Source organism: Chiloscyllium plagiosum, unplaced genomic scaffold (assembly GCF_037043375.1).
Source record: "Chiloscyllium plagiosum isolate Xiang-an unplaced genomic scaffold, Cpla_swu_hap1 HiC_scaffold_14, whole genome shotgun sequence".
In the NCBI taxonomy this organism is placed as follows: domain Eukaryota; kingdom Metazoa; phylum Chordata; class Chondrichthyes; order Orectolobiformes; family Hemiscylliidae; genus Chiloscyllium; species Chiloscyllium plagiosum.
The window spans coordinates 3,071,891-3,089,458 of NW_028270152.1; the positions used below are offsets into that span (position 1 = coordinate 3,071,891).

Here is a 17,568-nt window from a genome sequence, read left to right on the forward strand (position 1 = left end):
ATGTAAGTCCTGTCTGTCTTCCCAGCTTTTCGGTCCTCAGCAGAATTAGATTCTCTTGCACAGTCACAATACTGTTTATGGGATCCTGCTGTGCACATATTGTTGTAATACAAGAAATGGTGCAGCCAGAGTCTAAGTTTTTCAGGTACATTGGTGAGGTTTTGAGTATATTAGTGAGGTTTTGAAGTACATTAGTGAGAGTAAAAGCTTTGAAATGTCCTCAGGTCATGGCAATTGCTACATGAACTCTTCAAACACTCTGCAACATCTGCTGATTGGTTGAGATGGTGCCTGATGCTCACACCAATTTGTACAGTTGCCCTGAAATCATGGAAATAAAAGCAGGATGTGGGAAATAAGCTGCTGGTTCCTGATCATCATTGAGCACAATAACCCAGTGAAGATTCAGTGTGAGCGAGAGTGTATGGATGTATAGGAATATAGCGTTTCAGTCTGAGGAGATGTGGGTGTCAGCACGTACATGGTCCAAACGTATGCAAGATTGTCAGCATGTCGGCTATGAGAAGGTGTGTGTGTGTGTGTGTGTGGGTTGTGTGTGGGTATTACACATTCAGGATTCCGACCTTGGTTGTCAGACTCCCCATGTTCCAACATGCTGTTGAGACTCTGTTCAGGAATAATGATCTGCTGGTAACAATGAAGAGTGCTTCTCTCTGAACCCCAGGGGCACAGCCAGTTGGAGAGAGGATGGCTTCACCTTACACTGTCCTCCACCCTCCAACCCTCAATCCCACAGGGAAGATAGAAATCAGCAGTAGAGAACTTAGCAGAGAGTTAACACTGAAACAGCTGTGAGAAAGGACAGGTTAAAGTTTCTGTGAATGGGCATCCATTCAGTGACCAGCGAACGCGATCTCTGTGGCCCAGGAGCTGACTAATGCAGCGGATATATGTTTCCCTGTGAAATGTGGCAGTAGGCTGACAGTTCTGGCCCGGACAATTTCTGGCCCATTCACACATTCCAGAGAGAGTAACAGGAAAAGTACAGCGGCCAAATGCTGCTTGTTCTGAGAGAAGCAACACTCTCACACACTGAGCCTACTGTTCCACTGCTTCAGACTGGGCCCACCATATAAACATCTGTGACGCCATCAAATTGGAGAAGTGAAAGGAGATTTTCTGCTCATGATTTTCTCTTATGCTTAACTCAGTGAGAGTCAGTGTATGTGTGTGGGACAGTCCCCCAGTGAGAGTCTGTGTGTGTGGGTCTGTACCCCAGTGAGAGTCAGTGTGTGTGTGTGGGACTGTCCCCCAGTGAGAGTCGGTGTGTGTGTGGGACAGTACCCCAGTGAGAATCAGTGTGTGTGGGACTGTCCCCCAGTGAGAGTCAGTGTGTGTGTGTGGGACTGTCCCCCAGTGAGAGTCAGTGTGTGTGTGTGGGACTGTCCCCCAGTGAGAGTCAGTGTGTGTGAATCTGTACCCCAGTGAGAGTCAGCGTGTGTGTGTGGGACTGTACCCCAGTGAGAGTCAGTGTGTGTGTGTGGGACTGACCCCAAGTGAGAGTCAGAGCGTGTGGGTCTGTATCCCAGTGAGAGTCAGTGTGTGTGTGGGACTGTACCCCAGTGAGAGTCAGTGTGTGTGTGTGGGACTGTACCCCAGTGAGAGTCAGTGTGTGTGTGGAACTGTACCCCAGTGAGAATCAGTGTATGAGTGGGACTGTACCCTAGTGAGAGTCAGTGTATGTGTGACTGTACCCCAGTGAGAGTCAATGTGTGTGTGGGACTGTGCCCCAGTGAGAGTCAGTATGTGTGGGACTGTACCCCAGTGAGAGTCAGTGTATGTGTGGAACTGTACCCCAGTGAGAGTCAGTGTATGAGTGGGACTGTACCCTAGTGAGAGTCAGTGTATGTGTGACTGTACCCCAGTGAGAGTCAGTGTGTGTGTGAGACTGTCCCCCAGTGAGAATCAGTGTGTGTGTGGGACTGTCCCCCAGTGATAGTCACTGTGTGTGTGTGGGTGTGGGACTGTACCCCAGTGAGAGAGAGAGAGAGTGTGTGTGTGTGTGTGAGAGAGAGAGAGAGACTGTCCCCCAGTGAGATTCAGTGTGTGTGTAAGACTGTATCCCAGTGAGAGTCAGTATGTGTGGGACTGTCCCCCAGTGAGAGTCAGTGTGTGTGTGTGTGTGTGGGACTGTACCCAAGTGAGAGAGAGAGAGAGTGTGTGTGTGTGTGTGTGTGTGTGTGTGTGTGTGTGTGTGTGTGTGTGTGAGAGAGAGAGAGAGAGAGACTGTCCCCCAGTGAGATTCAGTGTGTGTGTAGGACTGTATCCCAGTGAGAGTCAGTATGTGTGGGATGTACCCCAGTGAGAGTTGGTGTGTTTGGGACTGTACCCCAGTGAGAGTCAGCATGTGTAAGCCCTGTGGCTGCAGAATCACATAGAAGCTAAACACTGTGTTGCAAATTTTACAAATGTAAGTCCTTGGGTATGGTCAGTTTCTTACTTATTGCAGGCAAAAGTGAGGACTGCAGATGCTGGAAACCAGGGTTTAGATTTGAGTGGTGTTGGAAGAGCACAGCAGGTTAGGCAGCATCCGAGGAGCAGCAATATCGACGCTTCGGGCAAAAGCCATTCCTGATGAAGGGCTTATGCCCAAAATGTCAATTCTCCTGCTCCTCGGATGCTGCCTGACCTGCTGCGCTTTTCCAGCACCACACTTACTTATTGCAATCAGTCGAAGAGACATCCTGTTTAATATGATCCAGTAGTCTTTTAGACATTTGTCCCATTTACCTGGTATCACACTGGCAATGAAATTCATATACCACATAACTCATCTCTGTGACAGACAGAACACAGTTCTGGCTTCCTATTAGCAGTGAAGACCACTGGGTTTCTACTGCATACCAGCCATGTGGTATAGTTGGCTTCTCCTGCTGCTGTAATATTTGAGATTCTTTACTTGGGTAACCTGAGGGGAGTTTGGGTGTATCAGGCACGTAAATGTGATCCTAAAATTGGTTAGCATTTGCTGGATAATTCAGAGTGTGTGAAGAATTACACTGACAGCATTAGGCTGATAGCCTGAGGTGCTCACACAGCTCCAGGTACTAATACACAAGGCCATGCCCTTTACAGACAGAAAGAAAATGTACACACACTGCACCTGTTTCAACTGAACAGAATAACGAAAGGCATTCTCTGGGTCATCTTTCAGGCAATGCCCTGACCAGAGTCAACCTGCCTGATTTAAAATTTAAATAAACATGGCAGTTAACTGTCAATTAGCATAATTGTATGCAATCTCCATGGCAATGCCTCTAGCAATCAAATTCCAGTTGCCAAGCAACATTCTCCTCTGATGCAATATAAATGTTAGTTTTCCCCTGGAATTGGTAAACTTGTGAATTGTCTGAAAAGGGCAAGACAAAAAACTTCAACAAAACATGAGATCCATCAGCAAAATGGGTGGCACCGTGACTCAGTGGTTAGCACTGCAGCCTCACAGCGCCAGGGGCCTGGGTTCGAGTCCCACTTTGGGCGAATGTCTGTGTGGGGTTTGCACATTGTCCCCGTGTCTGCGTGTGTTTCCTCCGGTTTCCTCCCATAATCCAAAAGATGTGCAGGTAAGATAAATTAGCCTTGCTAAATTACCCATAGTGTTAGGTGCGTTAGTCATATGTAGTTAGGGGAATGGGTCTGGGTGGGTTACTCTTCGGAGGGTTGGTGTGGACTTGTTGGGCCGAAGGGCCTGTTTCCACACTGTAGAGAATCTAATCTAAGAATACTCGGTTCATACATTCCTGCACTTGTACTCCCCGAGTGTTCAGGAGCAGAGCCCAAACCCAAAACCTTTCGATTCAGAGCCAAGAAAAGTCCAAGCTGAACCAAGCGACAGTTCCTTGACTCAGTCAGAGGGAGCCAAGGTCAGTTCTAACACCAGATTCTATCCTCACTATCACTTTCTCCCAATGTTTCCCAGACTCACCGTTTTCTGATTGCCACCAGGCCTTTTTACGATATTGTGCGAACGTTGTAATCACATTTTCCACTCTGTGGCTGTTGGGATTTCGCAGTCGATCATACGGTTTACGGGAATCACAGATGAAACATTTTTTCTCATCCTGCTCGGGAATAAACGAACACATCATACATGGCTCTCAAACATCGGACAAATAAAGTGCTATGCAATCACACCCTCTTCACATTATTATCAGGGGTACAGCCCCCCACACACTGACTCTCACTGGGGTACAGGCTCACACACACACACTGACCCTCATTGGGGTACAGTCCCACACACACACACTGACCCTCACTGGGGTACAGCCCCTCACACACTGACACTCACTGGGGTACAGTCGAACACACTGATTCTCACTGGGGTACAGTCCAACACACACACACACACACACACACACACTGACCCTCACTGGGGTACAGTCCCACACACACACTGACCCTCACTGGGGTACAGCCCCACACACACACACTGACCCTCACTGGGGTACAGTCCCACACACACACACTGACCCTCACTGGGGTACAGCCCCTCACACACTGACACTCACTGGGGTACAGTCGAACACACTGATTCTCACTGGGGTACAGTCCAACACACACACACACACACACACACACACTGACCCTCACTGGGGTACAGTCCCACACACACACTGACCCTCACTGGGGTACAGCCCCACACACACACACTGACCCTCACTGGGGTACAGTCCCACACACACACACTGACCCTCACTGGGGTACAGCCCCTCACACACTGACACTCACTGGGGTACAGTCCAACACACTGATTCTCACTGGGGTATAGTCCAACACACACACACACACACTGACCCTCACTGGGGTACAGTCCCACACACACACACTGACCCTCACTGGGGTACAGCCCCCCACACACTGACCCTCACTGGGGTACAGGCACACACACACACTGACCCTCATTGGGGTACAGTCCCACACACACACACTGACCCTCACTGGGGTACAGCCCCTCACACACTGACACTCACTGGGGTACAGTCCAACACACTGATTCTCACTGGGGTACAGTCCAACACACACACACACACACACACACTGACCCTCACTGGGGTACAGTCCCACACACACACTGACCCTCACTGGGGTACAGCCCCACACACACACACTGACCCTCACTGGGGTACAGCCCCACACACACACACTGACCCTCACTGGGGTACAGTCCCACACACACACACACACTGACCTTCATTGGGGTACAGTCCCACACACACACACTGACCCTCACTGGGGTACAGTCACACACACACACACACTGACCCTCACTGGGGTACAGTCCCACACACACACACTGACCCTCACTGGGGTACAGCCCCTCACACACTGACACTCACTGGGGTACAGTCGAACACACTGATTCTCACTGGGGTACAGTCCAACACACACACACACACACACACACACACTGACCCTCACTGGGGTACAGTCCCACACACACACTGACCCTCACTGGGGTACAGCCCCACACACACACACTGACCCTCACTGGGGTACAGTCCCACACACACACACTGACCCTCACTGGGGTACAGCCCCTCACACACTGACACTCACTGGGGTACAGTCCAACACACTGATTCTCACTGGGGTATAGTCCAACACACACACACACACACTGACCCTCACTGGGGTACAGTCCCACACACACACACACTGACCCTCACTGGGGTACAGTCCCACACACACACACTGACCCTCACTGGGGTACAGCCCCTCACACACTGACACTCACTGGGGTACAGTCCAACACACTGATTCTCACTGGGGTATAGTCCAACACACACACACACACACTGACCCTCACTGGGGTACAGTCCCACACACACACACTGACCCTCACTGGGGTACAGCCCCCCACACACTGACCCTCACTGGGGTACAGGCACACACACACACTGACCCTCATTGGGGTACAGTCCCACACACACACACTGACCCTCACTGGGGTACAGCCCCTCACACACTGACACTCACTGGGGTACAGTCCAACACACTGATTCTCACTGGGGTACAGTCCAACACACACACACACACACACACTGACCCTCACTGGGGTACAGTCCCACACACACACTGACCCTCACTGGGGTACAGCCCCACACACACACACTGACCCTCACTGGGGTACAGCCCCACACACACACACTGACCCTCACTGGGGTACAGTCCCACACACACACACACACTGACCTTCATTGGGGTACAGTCCCACACACACACACTGACCCTCACTGGGGTACAGTCACACACACACACACACTGACCCTCACTGGGGTACAGTCCCACACACACACACTGACCCTCACTGGGGTACAGTCACACACACACACACACTGACCTTCATTGGGGTACAGTCCCACACACACACACTGACTCTCACTGGGGTACAGTCCCACACACACACACTGACCCTCACTGGGGTACAGTCACACACACACACACACTGACCTTCATTGGGGTACCGTCCCACACACACACACTGACTCTCACTGGGGTACAGTCCCACACATAAACTGACTCTCACTGGGGTACAGTCCCACACATAAACTGACTCTCACTGGGGTACAGTCCCACACATACATACACACTGACCTTCATTGGGGTACAGTCCCACACACACACACTGACTCTCACTGGGGTACAGTTCCTCAGGTGCTGACTCTGCGTTGGTATAGTTTCTAACCATATGACCATTATTAATGTGCATTGACAGTTAGTGTTTACAAGTTGTTCAACCATGCACATCACAGCTGATCTCAATCAACAGAATATTCATGTTTAGCTTTCCCAGCAAGACTGACAGAGTTGGGACGGGGAGCAGCAACTCTGGTTGATTCTCCGATCCTTCTCCAGGGTTCAGTTGTGAGGAGGACTTGTGGTTAGGCTTGTGTATCAGCTTCCAGCTCAGCTCAGGCAGGGCACTCAGTAAGCTCACCCCTCAGGGAAAGGCACCCCTCTTCATATCTCCTGTCCATCTTCCCATCCTGCCTCATTCAGTTGTCACTGCAGGCAGATACCAAAACCTCTCTGCACAGATGCCCGCTGTAGATAACCTTCACTCAATAATTCTGTCTGGACAGCATCCATTGAACTCTCCAGCTAAAGATCATGATGCTCAGAGTAAACTGGGTCTCTCTGAGTCCACTCAGCAGCTGCTTAGTTAAGCTGTGAACTGAAACTATTAAACCCTCTGTCAATCTCATTTTCCATTATTCTCTACCTTTAAATGTAAGCTCATCACTCACTTTGCCAACACTGTCTGAAATATCACATGAATGGACTGTTAGCAGAGTGGATAAAGAGTGAAGCTGGAAAAAACACAGCAGGTTAAGTAAATCAGAGGAGCAGGGGAGTTGATGTTTCAGGTTGGAACCTTTCCTCAGGAGCTTACCTATGAGTGACATCACATCTACCAATCACTGCCTCAAACTGCACACACCCACAAACACGCAGACACACTCACACAGACACACACACACACACACACACTCTCTCACAGACACACACACAGACACACCCACACACACAGACACACACCCACACACACAAACAGAGACACATACACCCACAAACACACAGAGACACACACACCCACAAACACACACACCCATACACACATGCTCACCCACACAGAGAGACACAAACACCCACACACATACACACAAACACCCACACACGCAGACACACACCCACAAACACACACACAAACACCCACACACACCTACAGACACACCCAGACAGACACACCCACAGACACACACACACGCAAACACACACACAGACACACCCACAAATACACACCCACCCCCACACACACAGACAGAGACACACCCACCCACACACACAGACACACCCACTCACACATCCACACAGATGTAAACACATCCACACACACAAACATAAATATATTCACATCCATATTCTTACATACATGCACCTACTCACACACACTGACACACACACACATCCTGATACACCCCACACACACCCACACACTCACACATTCACACACACCGACACACCCACACAGGTATAAACATATTCCCACAAAAAACAAACATAAATATATTCACACCCATTCTCTTGCATACATGCGGGCAAAAGTGGGTACTGCAGATGCTGGAGATTAGAGTCTAGATTAGAGTGGTGCTGGAAAAGCACAGCAGATCAGGCAGCATCCGAGAGGCAGGAGAATTGATGTTTCGGGCCGGAGCCCTTCATCAGGAATACATTCTGATGGGGAGGCCGAGCTGCTGAATGGTCTTGAAAAGAAGAGGAAGCGCCTGAGAGTGAGAGCCCAGTAGCACAAGGGCAGAGCTGGGTGTCCTGCGCGGGTGGGGTCAGGGCGGGGGCACATTAGCTCCAGCTGGAGTTAGGATCCACAGTTTGAGAAATGCTGCCTTAAATTATTCATTCCTTTTTCCCTATATTTATTTTAAAATATTGTTCTTTCATCTCGCGAGTAAACGTGATAATTATTCTATCAGTGCTGTTACTGTGACACTTGACGAACATAAAAACAGTAACGAAATGTCATGTAATTAAAAATCACTTGATTCAGTGTCCGGAATGGTGTCACATGATCAAATGCTACATGTTTAAACCAGCAGGTCTATGTCAAAGCAGTGCTGGCATGGTGCAGATGCCCAGAGATACCCAGCCACACCTCCAGTGTGGGTGTACGTACCTGTAGATGACTCACGATGCAGTACGGCTGCTGTCTCCTCAGGCCACAGGTGGACGATGCCGTTAGCTTGTTCTGACGACCCACCAGTAGGTCCCCAGTAGCTGGATAGCAGCTCCCTTGGGCACAGCCATGGACCGAATCAGGACCCTGAGCAAACCCTGTCCCTACCACAACTGGACGAGAGAGAGAGAGAGAGAGAGAGAGATTAATCACTGTGACAGGAGTCGTGTAATTTTCATGATACCATAAACATCACTTACCCTTCAACCTTTCTTTTCATTTGTGTTCTTTCGTTTTATAATTTCAGTTAATCATCTCAGTACAAAGCAAGGAATGGGTGTGTGTCTGTCTGAGGGTGTGTGTCAGGATATCAGAAAGGTAACAGCAAGCAATTAGGAAGACACATGGTATGCTAGCTTTTATTTCAAGGGGTTTAAAGTATAAAACTAAAGGGACTGGAAGTTCAATAAAGATTCTAAACAGCCAATAGGATCACGAAGCAAGATTCTCCCCCACCCAGGGTGTGCTGTTTGTCTCATTTCATCCTGGTAAGCTGGCTTCACTCAAAGCTGACCCGTATTGTGTCTTTATAGCAGGGTGCAGAGGTGGGGGAGCTTTCTGACTGCAACAGCTTATTCAGCTGGTTAGGGAACACATTAGGAAGAAACTATGTGATACAGCAGCAAATCAGATAGCACTCACCTCATAGATTCCTTTTTGGATCCTAAACTGAACGAGACGTTAGATTCCGCTATTTAGCTGAAACACCAGGAGTTTTGCAACTTGGAAAACATCATGTGGCACAACTGGACAAGGCAATGTTGTTGGAGCAGTGAGATTAGTACATTATTGCGTCAAAGTGGCACCTGGAGTTTTGAGTTAAGGAAACATGGCCTGATGACAGCCTGCAGATTGGTCCACCTCTGTAAATACAGAGCAGCCAGAGACCTTTAGCACCAGCCATTAGAAAACATCTCTGTCTCCATTCTCTCAGTGTAAATGAAAGGGCAAAGAAACCAAGAAATGTGAATACGCAAGGTCTTTTCCCTCGGCTAGGGAAGTCAGAACGAGAGAGCATAGGTTTAAGGTAAGGGGGGGGGGGGGGGGGGGGGGGAAAGATTTAAAAAGGACCTAAAGGGCAACTTGTTCATGCAAAGGATGGTACCACCGGGGGTGTATCTGCCAGTGGAGGTGGCTCAATGCATTCACATTCGCTACTTGGCCTCCTGCACAGTGTTCCAATCTGCAAGGATATGAACTTATTAGAATTGGGCTTGAAGCTATGGATGCAATTACTGCATATCTTTCATTTCAGTTTCTGTCTTTTCCAGAGTATTGTGCTCCTTCCCCACTAATGGTTTCTTGCTCATTTGTCATGGGATAGCTGGGGAGTGTGAACTGTCCCAAAACACAAGAACAGGAATTGTGAATTATCTTAACGCCTGTTTGGAATTTATAATCCAGTAGATCCATTGCTCACTGTGTGACTGTGATCACACTGTTTGTCCCTGAAGAAGGGCCTGTGCCCGAAACGTCGAATCTCCTGTTCCCTGGATGCTGCCTGACCTGCTGTGCTGTTCCAGCAATAAAGTTTCAACTTGGATCTCCAGCATCTGCAGACCTCACTTTCTCCTGGACTAGCTTTGAACCAAGAATCTTCTGAACTGTCTGTGTGCCTCAGTGTCTCAGCAGACAATGCAATTAACCCACTGGTGCAGAACCCATAACAGGGATTCCTTGCCTTTTGGGTGGGGGCTGTTATTTAAATAACAGAGACATTGAGAAGCTGCAGACAGGACAAGAGGCTGGATGAGCTCACAGCTATTCCTGATGCCTGTTACAGGACAGAAATAATAGAATGTAACTGGTCGTCAGGCAGGCAGCCAGCTCTCTGTGATAGCAACAGGTGTCACATGTCTGTCAATGCTGAGGACAGCCTTTCATTCAAAAGCCATCAAATCTCCCATCAGACAGTAATTCAGAATGTTTTCCACATGCACTTTTAAACCAGACTATGTCTTTCACTCTGCCATTTGTCTCAAGTGCTGGAAGACAGTACAGGGTCAGCCCTCTCAATATCTGGCTGATGCCTCCAACTATTTTTATTTTTATTCATTTATGGGCCAGCATTTATTACCCTCATCCCTAATTGCCTAGAGGGTAGTTATGAGCCAACTGCATTGTTGTGGGTCTGTAATGACATGTAGGCTAGACCAGGTATGGATGGCAGATTTCCATCCCTAAGTGAACCAGATGGGTTGAACAACAATCAGTGATGGTCTCATGGTCACCATTACTGATGATGAGATTTATATTCTCAGTTTTTTTAAATTAAAACCAGAGCAAGGTAACTTCTACAGAAGGTGTTCCAGCCATGCAGGCTTCTGACTATACTCACACACTCTGCAACAATACTCACTGAACTATCATCAGGAGAAGGAGCACTGGCTGTTTTCCTCGTTCCCTTACCCGGAGAAAGACGTTACTTAACATCTCATTCTAAACACTTGATGTTTCATTGATCTGCCCAAATTCCACATGATATAACACTTTCAGCAGAGGCAATTCAACCACTGTTTACTGTCCACACAAGCCTCTCTCAGTCCTTTCACCTCACCCTATCATCCTAGTCTTCTCTCTCTTTCTCCCTCTAAGTCTCAATGTCATTCAACCACTTCCCATAGGAGTATATCTGCAAACTGACCACTCTCTGGATAAAGACATTACTCTTGATTTTTTTAATGGAATTTATTCATGACTGACCTGTATTAATGATCCCTACTTTTGGATTTCCCCACAAGTGGAACTTCTCCTCTGCATCTATCCTATCAAACATCTTTATGATTTTAAGACTTCTCTATTTCATCTCTCAGTCTTTTCCTTTTTAAGAAAAGGGCGTCAGTCTATTCAATCTTTTTTCTCAGTCTAGCGTCATCCTTATAAACCTTTCTGCACCTTCTCCAGTCTCTCTATAACCATAAGACATCAGAGCAGAAGTTGGCCACTCAGCCCATCAAGTCTGTTCTGCCAAATGATCATGGCTGATATGTTTCCCAATCCCATTCTCCTGCCTTCTCCCCATAACCCATCATCCCCTTACCCATCAAGAACATATCTTTGTCTTAAAGACACTCAATGACTTGGCCTCCACTGCCTTATATGGCAATGAATTCCACAGATTCCCCACCCTCTACCTGAAGAAATTCCTCCTAATCTCAGTTCTAAAGTTCGAACCTTCACCCTGAGGCTGTGCCCTTGGGCTCTAGTCTCTCCTATTAGTGGACCACCTGACCAAGGACCAGCGCTCCAAAAACTTGTGATTTTAAATAAACTATTGGACTATAATCTGGTGTTGTGTGACTTCGGCTTTTGTCCACCCCAATTCAACACCAGCCTCGCCACATCATGGCTCCTCATATAGTCAGAAGTCATCGAGATTTATAGTCCAAAAAGTTTATTTGAAATCACAAGCTTTCATAACACTGCTCCTTTGTCAGCTGAAGTGTTCCTCATATTCAATCCCTTCATCCCCAGCATCATTCTTGTAAGCCTCCTCTGCACTTCCCCCAAGGCCAGCACATCCTTCCTTAAATATGGGAGCCAAAACTGATCACAATATTGCAAGTGCGGTCTGTCCAGAGCCTTATACAGTCTCAGCAGTGCATGTCTGCTTTTGTATTCTAGCCCTCTTGCAATGAATGCTAACGTTGCATTTGCCTTCATAATGTCCAACTGAACCTGCAATGTTAACCACAAGAGAATCCTGAACTAGGTCTCTCAAGTCCCCTTGTGATTCAGATTTCTGAAGATTTTCTCCATTTAGAAAATAATCTACACTGCTACTCTTACCAAAGTGCGTAACTTCACACTTTCCCACCCTGCATTCCATCTGCCACTTCTTTGCCCCTCCTTCTATCTTTTATGTCATGTGCAAAATTAGCAAAAGTGCCCTCAGTTCCTTCATCCAGATCATTAATGCATCACGTGAATAGTTGTGGTCCCAACATGGACCCCTGCGAAACTCCACTAGTCACCAGCTGCCTTTCTGAAAAAGACCCCTTTTATTTTATAAATTAACCAGAACTGTTCAGTGTTCTAAGATTGCTCTCACCAAGATTCTACACAAGTTTAGCAGAACCCCTCTGCTTTTCAATTCTTTTCCTTGCAAAATGAATTCCAGAATGTACTTTTTCTGCTTTGCTAAACTATGTGGCAGTTTTTAATAATTGATCATTCAGTCCCCTAAGTCCTTCTCCCACCCCCAATCTCACTGTGCCTCATATATTGTCTAATAATAACCATTTCTAAGTATAATACAATGATCTAACTCTTGGTTATACTAAACCAGTATCTCCAGTCATAAAAATACACATTCAGGAGCCAGCTGCCAAATTCCTTGTCAGTTTTTGGACATTTTCTGAGACACAGCCATCAACAGAGCAGACATCCTAAATCCAGGGGCTGGAGTAAGCATTTTGAGACCAGCATCCTGAGACTCTGAGCCTGTGCCTCTCTTCCCAGTCAACACTGGCTACCCCATCCCTTCCCTTCCTCACAACTTGTCCCCGGACACTCTCATCCCAGACAAATATAGAAGATACGGTCAGGCTGAAATGTTTTCCATGACTTTTTGACTATTTCTGAGATGCTCCCACACCGTGATAACCATCGACTGTTTGTTTTCTTTTCAAAAAAATGGAATTTGGTCTGAACATAAATATCCTTCACTGGAAAATTCCATCCCCTAAAATACTAAACACATGAGAACAATGTACTTCTCAGGCAGAGGTGAATCTGCTCCTGGATGTTTTTCCCATCATGACCCATTTTCCTTTTATTTCAATCTCACAGAGCTTAAACCAGCATTTCTGTTTTGCTATTGGACAGTGCATTACCATGGCTTCACCCTATCAATAACATACTGGATCACCAACAACAACTTGCACTTTTACAATAAAGTAAAACTTCAGATTGTCAAACAGAATTTGATACCAAACCACATCAGGATAATAAGCCAGCTGACCTAAAAACTCAGCAAGCTTTGAGAAGTCTTTTAAATGATGTGGAGACGCCAGTATTGGACTGGGGTGGACAAAGTTTAAAATCACACAACACCAGGTTATAGTCCAACAGGTTTATTTGGAAGCACTAGCTTTCGGAGCGACGCTCCTTCATCAGGTGGTTGTGGAGAATTTTTTAAATGAGATGAGGTATCAAAGAATCAGATGGAGGCTTGTAACCAGTGGAGTGACACAACGATCGGTGCTGGGTCCTCTACGTTTTGTCATTTACATAAATCATTTGGATGCGAGCATAAGAGGTACAGTTAGTAAGTTTGCAGATGGCACTAAAATTGGAGGTGTAGTGGACAGCGAAGAGGGTTACCTCAGATTACAACAGGATCTTGACCAGATGGGCCAATGGGCTGAGAAGTGGCAGATGGAGTTTAATTCAGATAAATTGGAGATGCTGCATTTTGGGAAAGCAAATCTTAGCAGGACTTATACACTTAATGGTAAGGTCCTAGGGAGTGTTGATGAACAAAGAGACCTTGGAGTGCAGGTTCATAGTTCCTGGAAAGTAGAGTCGCAGGTAGATAGGATAGTGAAGAAGGCGTTTGGTATGCTTTCCTTTATTGGTCAGAGTAATGAGTACAGGAGTTAGGAGGTCATGTTGTGTCTGTACAGGACATTGGTTAGGTCACTGTTGGAATATTGTGTGCAATTCTGGTCTCCCTCCTATCGGAAAGGTGTTGTGAAACTTGAAAGGGTTCAGAAAAGATTTACAAGGATGTTGCCAGGGTTGGAGGATTTGAGCTATAGGGAGAGGCTGAACAGGGCTGGGCTGTTTTCCCTGGAGCGTTGGAGGCTGAGGGGTGACCTTATAGAGGTTTACAAAATTATGAGGGGCATGGATAGGATAAATAGACAAAGTATTTTCCCTGGGTCGTGGAGTCCAGAACTAGAGGGCATAGGTTTAGGGTGAGAGGGGAAAGATGTAAAAGAGATCTAAGAGGCAACTTTTTCACACAGAGGTTGGTACGTGTATGGAATGAGCTGCCAGAGGAAGTGGTGGAGGCTGGTACAATTGCAACATTTAAAAGACATTTGGATGGGTATATGAGTAGGAAGGGTTTGGAGGGATATGGGCCGGGTGCTGGCAGGTGGGACTAGATTGGGTTGGGATATCTGGTCGGCATGGACGGGTTGGACCAAAGGGTCTGTTTCCATGCTGTACACATCTCTATGACTCTGTGACTCTATCCAAGGATATGGGGTAGGCAATAGACCCGACCCCACAGAACCGAATCACAGCCCTACTCAAAAAACTTCAGATATCTGGAGAAATAAATAAGATCGACTTCCAAAAAATGAAACCAGACGGATCCAACATACCACGCCTCCACAGATTACCCAAAATTTACAAACCATGAGCCCCCCTCAGACCCATAGTCTCACTCCCTGGAACACCAACTTACAGACTGGCCAAGGAGCTACACCAAAGACTGACTGAGTAGACTCACCCCACTCCATCTACTTCATCCAAGAATTCCTGAAGACCATCAAACACACCAAGATAGAAGAGGATGAAATAATGGTCTCCTTTGATGTAACAGCCCTGTTTACATCCATCAACATTAACCTGGCCAAGGAAACATTAACTACTTTATTAGAAAACCCAAAGACACAAACACCAAAAACCACCAATTTCATGAGCAAGGACAGTATTGTCAAGCTAGTGGACTATGCCTTACCACCCATTTCACCTTCAACAACAAAACCTACAGACAAACCAACCGAACACCCATGGGATCTCCGATATCAGGGTTCTCAGTAGAGACAGTAATGCAGAGGCTTGAACAAACAGCTCTGCCAACCATCCAACCCAAACTTTGGGTCCACTACGTGGATGACACCTTTGTCATCACTAAACAAAACAAATTAGAGGAAACCTTCAAGACTCATCAATAATACTCTTACTGGCATAAAGTTCACTAAAGAGGAGGAAAACAACAACAAACTGCCATTCCCAGATGTCACAGTAGAGCAAACAGCCAATGGGGAACTTCAAACCAGCATCCACATACAGACCAAATATTGAACTACAGAAACAATCATCCCAACACCCATAAAAGAAGATGCATCAGAACATTATTTCAACCACATACTGCAACACAAAGGACCAACGCAGAGCAGAGGAAAATCACCTATACAGTGTATTCAAAAAGAACGGGTACCCAATGAACACAGTCCGCTGATTTCTCAACAACAAACCCAAACAAGCAGACAAAACACGTCCAGAAACCCTAGCCACCCTCCCCTACATCAAAGACATCTCAGAAATGACTGCCAGACTACTCAGACCCCTTGGCATCATGGTAGCCCACAAACCCACCAACACAATAAAACAGCAGCTAATGAACTTGACATACAGGCAACAACCAAAAGTAATGTCATTTACAAAATACCACGCAAGGACTGTAACAAACACTACATTGGACCATCAGGCAGAAAACTAACCACCAGGATACATGAACACCAACTAGCCTCAAAAAGACATGACCCACTCTCACCAGTATCCTTACACACGGATGAGGAAGGACACCACTTCGACTGGGACAACACATCCATCCTAGAACAAGCCTAACAGAGACACGCGCGGGATTTTGTAGAAGCATGGCATTCCAACCGGAACTCTATCAACAAACACATTGATTTGTGCCTCATTTACCACCACCTGAGAACAAGAACAGGAAATGACATCACCACAGGAAATGATGTCACCAACCCAAGGAACCCTAAATACATAATCAAAAAGTGGGCAACACCACCAGTGCTTCATACGGGGACTCACTGAAGATGTTATCTAGTATGGTGATGAAATATCTGAAAATGAACCTTCCCGCTCAGCAAGTAAACCTACATCCAGAGGCTATTCCTGCTTCAAATTCCTATGTTTCTGTAAAAGAGAGTTGGAGAGGGAGGAAACCTGAGACTAGACCCATGCAGCTGAAGACATGGCCACCAACAAGAGTGAGATTAAAATCAGGAATACTCAGGAAACCAGGACTGGAACAGCATCAAGATCACCAAGAGTCCTGCGGCTGGGGGAGGTCCCAGAGACAGGGAGGGGTGTAGAAGCTGGAGGAGGTTACAGACATAGGAAAGGGTGTAGGGGCTGGAGAAGGTTACAGAAATAGTGAGGGTTGAAGGGCTGGAGGAGCTGACAGATGGGGGCAGTCCAAGGGCTGGAGGAGATGATAGTTTGTATAAACGTAATGGATTGCTAAAGGATAATACAAACATGTTGTCAGTGACTGAGGGTGTATTAAAGGATGAGTAAAGCTTCAAGCTTTTCCCTGGAATGCTGCCTTCTTGACCCGCTGCAGTCCATGTGATGTAGGGTAGACCCACAATGCCCTCAGGGAGGGAATTTCAGGATTCTGATCCAGCGACACTGAAGGAACGGCGATATATTTCCAAGTCAGGATGGTGAGTGGCTTAGAGGGAACTTGCAGGGGGTGGGTGTTCCCATGTATCTGCTGCCCTTGTCCTTCTAGATGGAAGTCATTGTGTGTTTGGAAGGTGCTGTCTGAGGATTTAGATTAGTTTCCCTGCAGTGTGGATACAGGCCATTTGGCCCAACAAGTCCACACTGACCCTCTGGAAAGTAACCCACCCACTCAGATACAATTCCTTCTGACTAACGCACATAACACTATGGGCAATTTAGCATAGTCAATTCACCTAACCTGCACATCTTTGGGCTGTGGGAGGAAACCAGAGCACCCGGAGGAAACACACAGACACGGAGAGAACGTGCAAACTCCACACGGACAGTCGCCTGAGGCTGGAATC

The 17,568-nt window shown here is 47.0% G+C and overlaps 1 protein-coding gene across 2 annotated transcripts in view; it reads right to left on the minus strand.

Moving 5' to 3' along the window:
* Positions 1–17,568, minus strand: part of lamb2 (laminin, beta 2 (laminin S)) — a 172,283-nt gene that overhangs the window by 131,416 nt on the left and 23,299 nt on the right. For both annotated transcript variants that reach the window (XM_087994030.1, XM_087994029.1), the window contains exons 2-3: positions 8,711–8,883; positions 3,947–4,082 (exon numbers count right to left, since the gene is read on the minus strand). In XM_087994030.1, the coding sequence (XP_087850156.1) occupies positions 3,947–4,082; positions 8,711–8,883 (309 nt within the window). The remainder of the gene's footprint in view (positions 1–3,946; positions 4,083–8,710; positions 8,884–17,568) is intronic.